Source organism: Natrix helvetica, assembly GCF_964273705.1.
Source record: "Natrix helvetica genome assembly, chromosome: 6".
NCBI lineage: Eukaryota > Metazoa > Chordata > Lepidosauria > Squamata > Natricidae > Natrix > Natrix helvetica.
Genome location: NC_138553.1, coordinates 61,201,564 through 61,216,146, shown reverse-complemented (window position 1 = coordinate 61,216,146; position 14,583 = coordinate 61,201,564). Strand labels below are relative to the sequence as shown.

The window sequence follows — 14,583 nt, the reverse complement described above, 5'->3', positions numbered from 1 at the left end:
CAGATGTAAACTACCATATTTTTTGGACTATAAGATGCATCGGACTATAAGACACACCTAAATTTACAGCAGGAAAACAAGAAAAAAATAGTTTTTGTCCTGTGATGCTTGAACTATGGGAAAATATTTGGATGAAGGGTTTAAAATTTGCATTAAATTATAATCTAAAAGAAAATTTCCATAAGATGATGTGTTGTTGGTATTTAACACCAGATAAGTTATCTAAGATGCATAAAGACCTGAATTTCGCTCCCCTCACTTGTGAATGGATCAAAGACTTCCTGACGGATCGTCCACAAACAGTAAGGGTTGGGTCCTTTACATCTTCCATGCTGAAGCTCAGCACAGGTTCCCCTCAGGACAGTGTGCTCAGCCCATACATGTACTCGCTGTATACATAAGACTGCATATCCTGTGATCCATCCAATATCATAATAAAGTTTGCAGATGACATAACAGTGCTGGGTTTCATAACTAGAGGGGACGAATCAGCACACAGGGAAGAAGTCCATAAGGTGCATGGTGCTCAAGAAACAATGTACATCTAAATACTAGTAAGACAAAGGAGATGGTGCTAGATTCCCAGAAGCACAGAGAGGAACCTGCCCCACTGTATATCAAGGGGGCTGTGTGGAGAGGGTTTCCTCTTTTAAATTCTTGGGAGTGCTTATTAGTCAAGATCTCACATGGAAAAACAACAGGTCTCTGGTGATTGGAAAGGCCAACAGAGACTTCATTTCCTTAGAGTCCTGCGAATAAATCAGGTGGAACAATGACTGATGACCTCTTTCTATCGGTCCACCATAGAAAGTGTCCTCACATATTGTATTACAGTATGGTATGCTGGTTTAACAGCTGCTGACAGGAAGACACTACAGAGAGGGATCAATTCGGCACAAGAAACCATTGGTTGCCCTCTGACACCACTGGATGACATCGCCAGATCTCGCTGCTTTAGCAGAGTAAGGAAGCTACTCAGAGATGATTCACACCCTGGTTAATGTTTCTTTGCACTTCTACCATCAGGCAGAAGACATCAAAGTATAGCCAGGCAAACAAACAGATTTAAAGATAGTTTCTTTCCTTGGGCCGTGAGACTTTTAAATACAACCACAATCACTCCATGCACATGCTAGTTTTTTCTTTTTCTTTCTTTTTTCGTTTCTGTTATAATTTTGCACCAGTGAGGTTAAAACCAATTTCATTGTATTTAAGTACAATGACAATAAAGATTATACTTATACTTACTTATAAAGGTATGCCAAAAGAATGTTGGAAGTGTAAAAGTAAAGAAGGGACTTTTTATCATCTATGGTGGACATGTGATAAAGCAAAAATACTTTTTTGGAGTATGGTTCATATTTTAATACAGAAAATTTTGAAAATGGAGATAAAGATGAAACCAGAACTTTTCCTTTTGGCCCTAATGGAAAAAGACCTTCCTTCCTTACTTCTTTCCCCCCTCTTCCTCCCCACCTATTTACAACTGTATTTTGCATCTTATTTTATTATATAACTAATAAAAATGTTAAATGTTAGAAAGTCTGCTTCATAAAATGTGCACACTATCATAATCAAAGCTAAGTTGGGTCCCAACCCTATGCACAGTTACATCAGAAGCTCAATGAATAGCAGAAGAATATTTGGGAAGAAACTAGCATAGGATTGCACTATCAGGATAGTTGTTACAGTTAAGCACTCCATAGGTCCTAATGATTAGCAGAAAGCTCAAACACGAAAATTCAGAAATTGTAACAGAGTTTTATAGATAGCTATTTTTCATTTTTCGTTCTAAAATAAAATCTTCATCTCTTTATTGCAGTTTTTACAAAAAAAGTCCATTGCACAGCTTACCTGCTAATAACATATTAATTATGCAGTTCTGTACTAATGATACATTGTTGTTAATTTTGTTAATAATTATACTATCATATCTAAACAGAGTGTTAGAGTATTTGATTTGTTTTAATATACTGTATAACCATTGTCCTTATCCTGAGGTTAAGCAACTTTAGTAACAAGATACCACATTTAAATTTTGTTTATTATTGATAATCCCAAGAAACAGCATGTGAGAATACATTTGAAACTATTTCCCATGCAACTATTTGCTTAAGAATATAAAGGAAAGCCTATATATGCTCTATAATATTCACACCTCTTCTCTTATTTTTTATGCCTAAAGGTTTTATGACAAGACAAAATATTAAGAAGAGATAGGATGTTACTAAGTATTAAAAGCAATTCATATGTTTTGTACTTTTGAATATGTCAGACTCTTCTAACAAAATTGGGGGAGAAGGGGAAGACTCCACAGGTTATTAAAATACAATATCGAAGACAATTTTTGCTCAGTAACTCAATACAGTGGATATAGACATTTCTGCTAATGGCACAATATATTTCAGACAATAGCATTCTTTTTAGTCCCTTGACTGGCCTTACCAAAGGAAACGTGCTCTGAAAGTATTGTGCTATATTTTCTAGAGTTCAGTGTAGTGGGGATAAAATGTATGAAATGATCTGGTTTATGATAGAAATGAGTAAGAACACTATTCTATTCTGAAATAAGAAACTCTTTTTATTTCTGTGGAGGGTATAAAAATATTTTACATCAAGTACTGGCACTTTAAAGGAAACTATAGCGAATTACAATTCTACTCCCCACATCACATTTAATCATAAAGCAGTTCACTGCTTCAATATATTACCCTACTATTTGTCCACACAACTGCTGACTTCTTTTGCAAATCAACCGGAGAGCTACAGCCTGCAATAGTTAAATATGCTGGTTACTATTTGAACAAGCTATTCAACTTATAAAAATGGATTTCATGAGCTTGCACTCATCTAAACTTTCAATGCCAGAAACTAATATCTAAATAGAATGGTTTAGCTGTACCTTTAAAAAGACAAAATTTTAAATTTCTTTCAAGATATTTAAAAATTCAGATATACTATATCTCCCACCATGCTATGGTATAGAACATTTTCATTCATTTTTTTAAAGAGCAGGATCATTATATCTTTAGAATAAGAAGTTTTTTTCCCTTTCCCTAAAATAGTTATTTTAATTCAATTGATTAAACTCATGAATAAAACTCCCTTAAAGAAAATAGAACCACAGGTGCTCGGAGACCTTCTGGATCCAAGCACTAATAAAGTTGTGGCATACAGGTAGTTCTCTGGTTATGGTCATTCATCCAACAGCTATTAAGTTATAAAGGCACTGAATGAGTGGGACTTGTGACGGTCATCAGAGATCTGGCTGTCACAATGTTCCCACAGTCATGTCATCACAATTTCTCACATTCTCTGCTGACTTCTCACAAGTGAAGTCAATAACTTAAAAGTTACAATCAAGTAAGATTTTTGCGTAATGACTCACATAGTCCTCGTGCAACAACAGGAACTTGGACTACTGGAATTGTCCTTGTTAAGCATTTTAGTCATATGATATTATGGTAAAGGTTCCCCAGCACATGCGTGCTAGTCGTTTCTGGTTCTAGGGGCGGTGCTCATTCCATTTCTAAGCCAAAAAACCAACGCTGTCCATAGACAACTCCATAGTCATGTGCCCGGCATAACTAAATGCAGAAGGCGCACAGAGCGCTGGTACCTTCCCACCAAAGGTAGTCCTTATTTTTCTACTTGGATTTTTTTCATGCTTTCAAACTGCTAGGTTGGAAGAAGCTGGAACAAGTAATGGGAGCTCACTCGTTATGCGGTGCTAGGGATTTGAACCACTGAACTGCCAACCTTCTGATCGACAAGCTCAGCATCTTAGCCACCTGAGCCACCACGTACCCATGACAGACAATTGCTGTCCTATCCAAAGGACTACCTGTATCATAAGAGATTGCTTTAGAACCTGAGAGCAAAGCCAGAAAGAGTGGATGCTGAGTTGAACAAAAGATAATGTAGGAAGTATTCCACTATAGAGGAAATAATGTCATAACTCTACTTCAAATAAATTACTAGTTTTAAACTGAGCAATTTATTTCATGTCTGTTTTCTTCATCTTAACTTGTATTACTGTTTAAAATTTTAGGATTGACTTTCCCATTCAAGGATGATTCCCTTCCTTCCCATCCTTAGCATTTACTGACTGAATTTGTTGTAAAGAAAACAAGTAGTATAATATTGCTTACTTGCATAAAGTGTCCTTCAGATGTCCCAAGATTTGCTATAGTAAGATCCCCTTTAATGAAGACAGATATAGAAGTTAAGAGGATAGTGTTGAATTGCTGGGTGAATAAGTCAATTCGCTGCAAAGCTGTAGTAACCTCCACCCGATACTCATCATCTTGAGCTCCACAGTAAGAGATATTTCTTGAAAAAGTCTGCCAAAAAAAAAAAATACATTTGTTTCAGCAAATTAAAGAAGACAGTAAAAATGACAGAACTTCAGTAGCTGACAAAGTGGTAGGTAGGAGACCAGGAATATTGACTGAGTTTTGAAAATAATTTTATTAGATTTTAAAAGCAAGACAGTACTATTAAATTTAAAGTAAATATATAATAATAATAATAATAATAATAATAATAATAATAATAATAATAATAATAATAATAATAATAATAATAATAATAATTTTATTTGATTAGCCGCAACCCTCTCCCGAAGGACTCGGGGCGGCGTACAATCAAAACGGGTAAAAATACACATAAGACAAACATATATACAAAAAGAACAAAGACATATACATATGTGCATGGAGGAGAGTTGACTTATAAGTGAAAGACAATTAAAAACACAATTTAAAATCCCCTTAAATAAAATTACTAAATTAAAAAACCCATCAGGAGCGTTACGAAGTTATGGTTGAGCCAGGCCAGCTATTTGGAAAAGGTGGGTCTTGAGCTTAACACGGAAGGAGCGGAGGTCAGTAGTGGTCCTAATATCCGGGGGAAGGTTATTCCACAGGGCTGGGCCCGCCACAGAGAAGGCTCTGCTCCTAGGCGCCGCCCCATGGCACTGTCTGGTAGACGGCACCTGGAGAAGTCCCTCTCTGTGCGAGCGGATGGGTCGTAGGGATGTATGGTATTATGGATATTGTTTTATTTTTTATTTTTACATATACATTTTTACATTTGTGTTTTATTTAACATATAAATATATATTTATTTTATTTAACAAATAAATATAAATATTTAGTAAAAATATATTTTTCAATATTTCAAATATTTCTAAACTGTCATACAAGGAATCCACCAACACCAGTGGAGGGCCAAAATCCACTGCATTATTTTAGATCTTTAGGCTTGAAAAGCAGGAGAATGAATTCTCATTGCCTATTTGAGCAAAAAATAATATAACTAATGATATAGGAGGGATACTCCATCCTTTACAAATGTATTTGCTATAAAGTTTCTTCTAGATAGAGAGCATGTGAATCAGTTGTGGGTTCCAGATCCCGTTGCAACCAGTATGCTGCGACGGGGCTGGATGTCCACCTCGGGTACATGCACTGCACATGCATGCGCACGCTACCACCCTGCAAAATCCCAGCTCGGCGAGGTTGCGCGGGTGCTATACGCTGTGTGTGTGTGTGCAATTGGCCTGTTTCCCTCAAAAAGAGGTAAGGAACGCAGGCGGGCAGGTGGGCCCACCGAAATACCATTCCGATACAGTGGCCGCTGCTCCCAGCGGTCACCAGTATGCCCGTACCAGGCCGTACAGCCCGGAACCCACCACTGATGTGAATATAATGCCAGATTCTAAAATATGTTTGCAAGCGACTGAATAAATTTTTTGATAAATACTTACTTTATATATAAATATCTTAAGGCTCATCTACTGTTTGCCCTACTTCTAGTAATATTGTCAAACTACATGGCTGATACTAGTTTGAGGTCCAACATCCCTGCAAAACAATATTTATTTGTAGTCCGTAGACCATTGCTTGTGTACGTCGCCCCGAGTCCCTGTGGGGAGAGGGGGCGACTAATAAGTCTGATAAAATAAATAAATAAATAAATAAATAAATAAATAAATAAATAAATAAATAAATAAATAAATAAATAAATAAATAAATACTTGTCTTATTTGTATAGATACAGATGGCTTCTTGGAGTCTACACAGCAGGGGTGAAATCTTCCTGGTTTGGCGAACCGGTAGGGACGATTGTCCTTGGTTCTGTGAACCAGTAGTAAAAACAAAGCTTCCGAGGACTGTGTGGCTCAGCTGTGAGCCGCATAATCGTCGGAAGCTTTTCCCCCACTTTTTAAAGCATTTTCCCCCTGCTGGTTCACCCGAACCGGCAGGGGGAAAATGCTTTAAACAGCTTTTAAAGATAGCTTCTGACAATTGCGCAGCTCACAGCTGAGCTGCGTGCTCATTGGAAGCTATTTTTTTCACTTTTTAAAGCATTTTTCCCTGGTGGTTTGGGTAAATCAGCAGGGAAAATTGCTTTAAAAAGCTAAAAAAATAGCTGAAAGTGAAAAAAAAGTTGGTCATGCCCACCCAGTCACATGACCCCTCCAAGCCACGCCCACAGAACCGATGAGGGGAAAATTAGATTTCACCACTGCTACAAAGACAAAGAAATAGCAAAACAGGGAATTAATCATGGTAGGCTGCTATACTTTGGATCGTGGAAGCCCCAGACATGGAATGTGGTGGAAGTGGCAAAGATGGACTCTACAAGAATGTACACCACATGGTGAGTGGCTGGCAGCTACAACAGCATTCTGTGAAATGTGTTTGGCTTCCCCAGCTGCTTTTTGATGACCTCTGGTGGGAGCAAGATATGAGTAGTACATTTCTGTTCTACCTGGCCTCTCCATAGTTTTTAATACCAAAGGATACTTCTGAGTATCCTTCTGGAGCAGCTCTGGGGGTTGGGTAGGAGAATCATTATGTAGTCTGGTTCACTTCCTCCCTCAGAGGCTCTTTTCAGTCAGTGTTGATTGGGAAGGAGAGGTCCAACCTGTGACCTCTGCTCCAAGAGTTCCATAGAAGTTGGTGCTTTCTCCACTCTCTTCATATCTACATAAAGCTGCTAGGTAAGACTATTCATCATGTTGATGATACTCTGTTGTACATTTCTGCAAATGATGAGTTAAACAATGCATTGACCACTTTTTCGTAGTACCTGGAAGTTGTATGAGGAGCAACAGGATGAAACTGAACCCTGCCGAAATACAGGGGTTTTGAGTTCAGGACTTCTTGGTTCCTGAAGAATTACCATCTTTGGCTACAACATGATTGTACTGTCCCAGTTGAGCAGAGTGTATAGTCTGGGTGTTCTCCTGAACTCCTGACTTCTGTTCAAGAAGCAGGTGACAGCTATGGCCAGGAGGGCCTTTGTACACCGGAGAGCTGTATGATAGTTATGTCCATTCCTGAACCAACATGCCCTTCTCACAGATACTCAAGCCTTAGTTATCTCCCATTTGGATAACTAACACATTCTATATAGGACCACCCTTGAAAGTACCAGTTTAGTTGGTTAAAAATACAGCAGCCTGCATAGTTTTGTGCAAATCTTGATTTGTGCAAGTGTCATCTCTTTTGTGGGAGCTGCACAGGTTGCCAATTTGCTTCTAGGTCCAACTCAACATGCTGGTTATCCCTTTTAAATCCCTACATGACTTGTGGTCAGGTTATTTATAGGACTGCCTCTCCCCACTTACATATACCTGGCCCACCAAAGCAGGAAGGCAAAGTATGTTGCAGGTCCCATCAGTCAGAGAAGTATGCATAGTGGAACTAAGAAAAAAGGGTCTTCTCTGTTATTTCTCCCTCCTTATGAAATATTATTTCCCAAATATAAGATTAACCATGATACTTTTTCAGAAGATCCAGAAGACATGGTTCGCAGTGGGCCTACGAACCACAAGCTTATATGGAATTGATCAAGTGGCTGTTTGATTGTGTTTGTTGCTGCCACAGAGATGTTGTTGTTGTTATGGGTACTGTGGGTGTTTAATTTTTTTAACCACCCAGAATTGCCAACCAGATAAACTTGTTTAATAAAAAATAAATAAATAACTAGATTAGTCTGGAAATATTTTAACTAACTAACTCTTTTTATGTTGTAATGTTTACTACCATATAATATGTTTTGTTTTCAATCCTGTAATTCATCAACAGGAAATACATATTTTTCTGACAAATTGCCCTCATAATATATCTTGGTAAATTGGGCTTAAAAAAGAATGCAGTTATGTTGCATTGACAATTCAATAATAATCTATTAGCTGAATTACTTACTATTGATGCTTCATTTCTATTTCACATAACAGAGATCACTTAGCATTTTAATACTGGAGAATATATTATATACTTCAGTTCTAGAATATAACTGGAGTTATAAACAATAATGTAAAAATAACAAAAACGTAGCTGTCTTCTAAAATCAATATTGTAGTCATCATTTTTACTTACTATTAAATTTAAAGATTAGTTTTAAAATTAAGATGTATTATGCCATGACATATTGAAAAATTAATGGGAATGTGTCCTTTAAAAAGCTAACCAGAATGTAATGATGGCAATTGTATTATTTCACATTTCAGCTGGAAATCAAATTTTTAAAATGTTAATTGCCAAAAGAATTTGGTCATCTTTTCAAAATAGGTAGCCACATCACAATGTCACATTTTTGAACCCTTTTCCATCCCCTATTTCTTCTACTATTTGTTATTGTATTTTTGTATTTTATACTATAAATTAATAAAAAAGAAGAGACACAATTTAGCGAACTTTTCAAAATACATAGCCACATCACTATGTGATATTTGATTGCTGCATTTCTGCAATAACATCTAACTTAAATTCTGCATTTGACCAGGAACAGAGAAACTGGATTTTCAAAAATTCAACTCCTATAATCTCTTGCTATGTGTATATAAGTGTGACTAATAGATGTTCAAAACATTTTTAGCATCGTCTTGCCCTCAACTAGGAGAGTTAACTATACCACTGAGTATCAATTATCCCAGGAAGTTTTGGTCTTGATTTGAAAGGTTCTCAGTCTATTGGAAGATCATTTTAAAGGAAGGTGTGAAATCCCACTCCCCATTATCTAATTCTAATAAATACTGGCCCAGAATCTGCAATTTACTTTTCCCATCCTCATTCCTTCTCCAAATAAGCTTCAAAAGAAATCCAAATTTCTGAGCAGACTCTAAGGATGCACAGGGTTTGCTGAGACAAGATTGTATTGATTGTAACAGCCAAAGGCAGCATAAAATACTTTCCTCCCTTATGCAGACAAACACAGGTGCACTTCAAAAGGCCGTAGTTAGTTTTATGCATTAAAACTTTATTTAATTTATTCATTCATCTCATCCATTCATTCTATCCTGCTTTTCTTTACAGCAGACTTTGACAATTCTAGAATGCTAAAGAAGGTCTGACCTGCTTAGTACCTGATCGGAGACCATCAAGAAATCTTGAAATGTCCTGTAGCTTAAATGAGAAGTTTTTTTAAAAAAAAAAACCCACCACCCTGAAGAGAAGTAATAACAAACCACTTCCTCTTAAGTGCTTTCTATTTCTCTTTACCTGCTTTTTTGCTCAATTGGAACAATGAAGGTCCCTAGGGAAAGAACACATTTGTGTTGCCAAAGGTCTGAGCTAATTGTTTAGAAATTAGTTTTAAAATTAGGCTGAAGAGGCCATGAGGCTCGAGAGTGAAGGGGGCACAATGGCAAGTGTATGGTTGGATTCCAGCTATTTACACTAAATGGATCAAGGCAGCCTTAAAACATTTTTAATTGCCATTTGAAAGGTTAAATTTTTCAAAGCCACTTATTCAAGAAACTTGCCACTGAGAGTATCGTATCATTTAATTTATATGCGATAATTATATATTTCAGTTTCACTTCCTCACCTCAAGACTCCCTAAACTATTCAGTTGGCAGGCAAAATGGAAAATTAAATTATCTCTGGATTAAACATACACATATTCACTGCCAACTTCCAGTGACAAATCTCACAAATATTGTAGTTCAGTAAATGTTTTACTGGTATGTGGCTTACTTTTATTTCTTCCTTTCATGCACTTGAGTGAAAGTACAAAGTCCATTTGTGACTCATTTAGGGAAAAAAAACCCTGCATCTGATGTAGGTCAAAACTGGAATGTGATGATACAAACTCATTTCCTGCTTGTCCAAATTTAAATTGCATTTTACTTGCTCATGCAATAATCTGTGAAGCTACTCTACAACTAATCTTCACAATATGGGTCTTCAAATTAATGTATTTCTTTGGTTTTTAACAAAAAAAATCCTGTTACTTTAAATGAACACTTTTACTTTGAGCAAAAATTAGTTTTAATTATGAATAACCCATTTTATGGGTTATAAAAATGCACAAGGCAATCTATACAAAACTAAAAGCATAGAACAAAACCAAGACATAAATACAGTATAACATAAAAAAAGTTTTTAAAAAATTTCCCTCTCAAATAACTGAATGACCTTACAGCTGATCAGCTCTGAACCTTGCTTTCCTATGTACACCCAACATAGCACGTATGACCAGAGGTAAATTAATACAAATTACGGTATGTGTTTAAAAAAAAGTAAACTCTCAAACTAACATCTAAATTATGTCATAATAAATACTCATGAAAATAATTAACCATCAGTGCCAAAACTATCTGCTCCATAAGGATGATTTTATTAACAATGCATTATAAACCACTCTGAAAGAAATCTGTATGAACTTGAACTAAATGGGATTTTAAAAAACTAAGTAAGTAGCTTCATGGTTTTAATCCTGTTCATGTATATATTATTTAAATACTAAAGTAACATGCTTCATGAACTGAATATTGTATTTTATACGAATATTGTGGGAAAATACCACAACTATTTCGCACATTTTACATTGTATTGTGAAGATCATCACTCTCATTATCATGAAATCTTATGATATATATTCCTGGGCATGGAACTGAAGTGTTAGTGGAAATTTGTGATATACTACTTTATTTAGACTGGTTTGTTTTCCTGATTGCTCTATGTGCTATTTGTATTATATTTTGTATTGTTTTACTTGTGGTAAATCAACCAGAGTTGTTTTGGGAGGTAATGGCTATATAAATTGAAAGCATCTCTATTAAAACAGTAAAAAAATGCAAAAATTCTGTATTCAAAGTAAGATATTTCAAAATTAAAAGAGTTCTTACACAGTAGTTATCTCGAATTCAACAAGCATATAAAATAGGAAGTGTGTCTCCAAACCAGTTCAGGTCAATAGAAATAATTGTTAAATATACAGTAAATATTTATAGCATCAGCTATGAATTTAGTATCCCGTATTTCCAGAAATTCGTAGTGTTCATTTACTGATAAAGGAAAAGCAAAAAGGTTATGCTAATGTTAGATTACGTAAGGAAAAATAGATATAAATGCTGATGTAATTAACTAATACAAATTAAAAACATAGCACATTTTCTTTTCAAAGATCTTTCATAGTATTATTCACTTTTGGTATTGATTACCACTGCATCAATTCTTGTAATCTGGTTAGTGCATTAGCACTAAGTAAATAGTATTGATTTAGGTATATGTATAATGGACTTATGCATTCTTTGTATTTTGCCTGTTTGCTTTGTGTTATGGCAAAGGCAACAAATGGCAAAAAAGCAACCCAGGGCAAAAAAAAAAATGTATTCGCTACTGAAGACAGTAGAAAACACCTCCTGATCAAGATAGGCTTGGCTTTAACAATTGCTTATATCAATAATGTTTTAGAAATATTTAATTAATATTTTAGGCTTTCCCCCCAATACCATAGAACTGTCCACCAATCCTTGCCTTAGCAGAAACCATGTCAGCATGAATTTTTCCACCCTACTAAAAATTCATATCTTTCCTTTCTCAATAATTGCCAGTTGATTGACTTTCCTCTTAAGGTAAGGGATGAAAAGGTCTTTGTCAGTGTTAGAATAAAGGCGAAATAATATTTATTTATTTTAAAGGTATTTATGACTTTTCATATCAACATGTGACTTTTAACATAGGTAGCACAGATCTAGTTTGAATCTGACTCATTCATGGGCTGGAAGAAAGATGAAGCGGCATTATTGGACCCAACAGTAAAAAAGAGGCCGTCAAAACATATTTATAGTAGTTTAGGAGCAATGGAGATATGGTATAAGAGGAATGGTCATAATTTTAGAGGCTAACGTATCAGTCCTTCATTCAATGAATGCTTACAATTTAATGGATTTCCTTCCCAGGTTTGATATGCCATGTTCTCCATTGCACAAGCCATGGCAGAGCCCAAAATTGGAAACTATAAAATGCTTGCTTAAGCTACAAAGTTATGGCACAGAGGATCTGACTGATTAGTTGTAGATGTCTAAATCAATTTAATCTTGCAATCACTGGGTATGCTATCATCCCAGAAACCAGTGGTGTGTATCCATATTAATTAATATGTGAATTGTCAAAATTCAAATAATATATCATACAAAAATAGAAAAAAGCAAAAAATACTTCAGCAGGTGCACTGTTTCTAGAGCAAAGTCTGTATGGCTGCTAATTATTTCTTAGTTAAATGTAGATAATATTCATTATTTAAAAGGATTAGCTGTTAGAGAAATAAAGACAAATAAGCAGTGTGATTAAATGAGAATTAAAACTGTCCTAATTTACACAAAATATAAAAAAATATTCTAGTATAGGGGTAAGACGAGAGCCAGTTTGCTGTAGTCTAAGGCAACAGGCTAGAAACCAGGAGATTGTGAATTCTAGCCATGCATTAGGCACAAAGCCAGCTGGGTAACCTTGGGTCACTTAGTTTCTCTCACCTTAGGAAGGAGGCAATGGCAAATACTGCTGAAAAACTTTGCCAAGAAAACTGTGGAGTCCAAAATACTGCAGGGCCAGGCAGTTTCCCAAGAATATGACAAGACTGCATGGAAGGGGGAAAAGTAAGATGGAGTAAAGTAAATCCAACATCATAAGGCGAGGGAAATTGTGACCCTTGAAAAACATGGCCAATGGTGAGGGATGTTTGGAGTTGTTCAGAGCCATTCAAATGTGCTTACAAGTCCTCTCTTATCAACACAATTGATTTGAACTGTGATTTGAACTCACATTTATTTATTAAATGTATATGCCACCTATTTCGCCATAAGGGATTCTAGGCATTTTACAATCATTAAGCATGATAATACACATTAATTATCAATCTACCGATTCATCAACTCATCTTGATCCGGTTATGATTACATCTTCAGGAAGGCACAATATCCCAGGTAAAGGTAAAACAGACCAATGAAAACCAGTGAACTTTTAATAACATGATATTGCCACTTAGAGCTGGTTCTATTTATATTTGAAAGCAAAACCAAAGCCGGTTTTGTGCATTTTAGATTTATTTTTGCATTATGATGGGTAAGTAATAATAATGGGATATAGCACTTAGCACTTAGACTTATATATCGCCTCACAGTGCTTTACAGCCCTCTCTAAGCAGTTTACACAGTCAGCATATTGTCCCCAACAATCTGGGTCCTCATTTTACTAACCTTGGAAGGATGGAAGGCTGAGTCAACCTTGAGGCTGGTGAGATTTGAATTGCCAAATTGCAGGCAGCAGGCAGGCAGCAGAAGTAGGCTGCAGTACTACACTCTAACCATTGTGTCATGTATCTATTGATTTAGTGTACAATTTTATATATAAGAGCTGTAGTGAATCAGATGTCATAGTGAAAACCAAAACATCTATGAGGAGGCAGTTAAGTTATTGCTGCTAAGTGGGAGAGGGAGCAAGGAATTGCGAGAGTGGCTGGGAAACTGTCATGGAACATTGAAAATGAAAATCACATGACCAGAAGCCCAGCAGCCCATAAGCAGCCAGTAGCACTGAAGCAGCCATAGCTTTCCCAAATGTCATTATCTCGGGAGACATGGGTGCCAGATTTTAGACACATTCTGCAAATTAGTCCATTTGAAGATTCTTAGTTCAAAAATTGTTGACCTGTAACACAGTTTCTCCCAATTAAAAGGTCATAATGATGAGGGTTTTAGTAATATATGGATGCTACCCTAGAAACATTACTTTTTACTTTGTGTTGAACAAACTGGTATCTAAACTTTACTGCCAGGCTGCAAAAATACCAGAAGGATTTAAAAGCATTGAGCTTTAAAAGCTGCTTCCTTCTAGAGACCCAAAAATTCTATTAAACTTAGACATTGTTATTTCCTCTACAGAAGAAATAAGCCGAATAGAAACTTTGTTTACTTGTTTCCTATGTCTATTCAAATTTGACCCAATGTACTTTCAGGGTTAAAAGTAGGCATTAATGCAGTAGGCAGTGTTATATATTCCAGAAAGTAACTGGAATTGAACTGGAAGAAAAATGTAGAATAACCCTCCAATCCTATATTTTATGAATTTGTAATGTATAAGTTTTTAAACCCGAGAATCTGTTTAAAACAAGTGATATGAACTATCTAGACATATGACCACTATGAGAAGATGAGAAAAGCTTATACTTGTAAAATCTGTTTGTGTTATTTTGTCTTTATTTTATTACATGTTGCTATACCCAAAGGACAAAAGATCAATAAAGCTCCTTTGGTTTCCTGATGGAAGGTTGAAATTACTTCTT

General features: G+C 35.8%; 1 protein-coding gene across 6 annotated transcripts in view; it reads right to left on the bottom strand.

The window, feature by feature from the left end:
* Window positions 1-14,583, bottom strand: part of MET (MET proto-oncogene, receptor tyrosine kinase) — a 122,081-nt gene that overhangs the window by 68,153 nt on the left and 39,345 nt on the right. For all 6 annotated transcript variants that reach the window (XM_081958609.1, XM_081958606.1, XM_081958607.1 and 3 more), the window contains exon 3: window positions 4,152-4,343. In XM_081958609.1, the coding sequence (XP_081814735.1) occupies window positions 4,152-4,343 (192 nt within the window). The remainder of the gene's footprint in view (window positions 1-4,151; window positions 4,344-14,583) is intronic.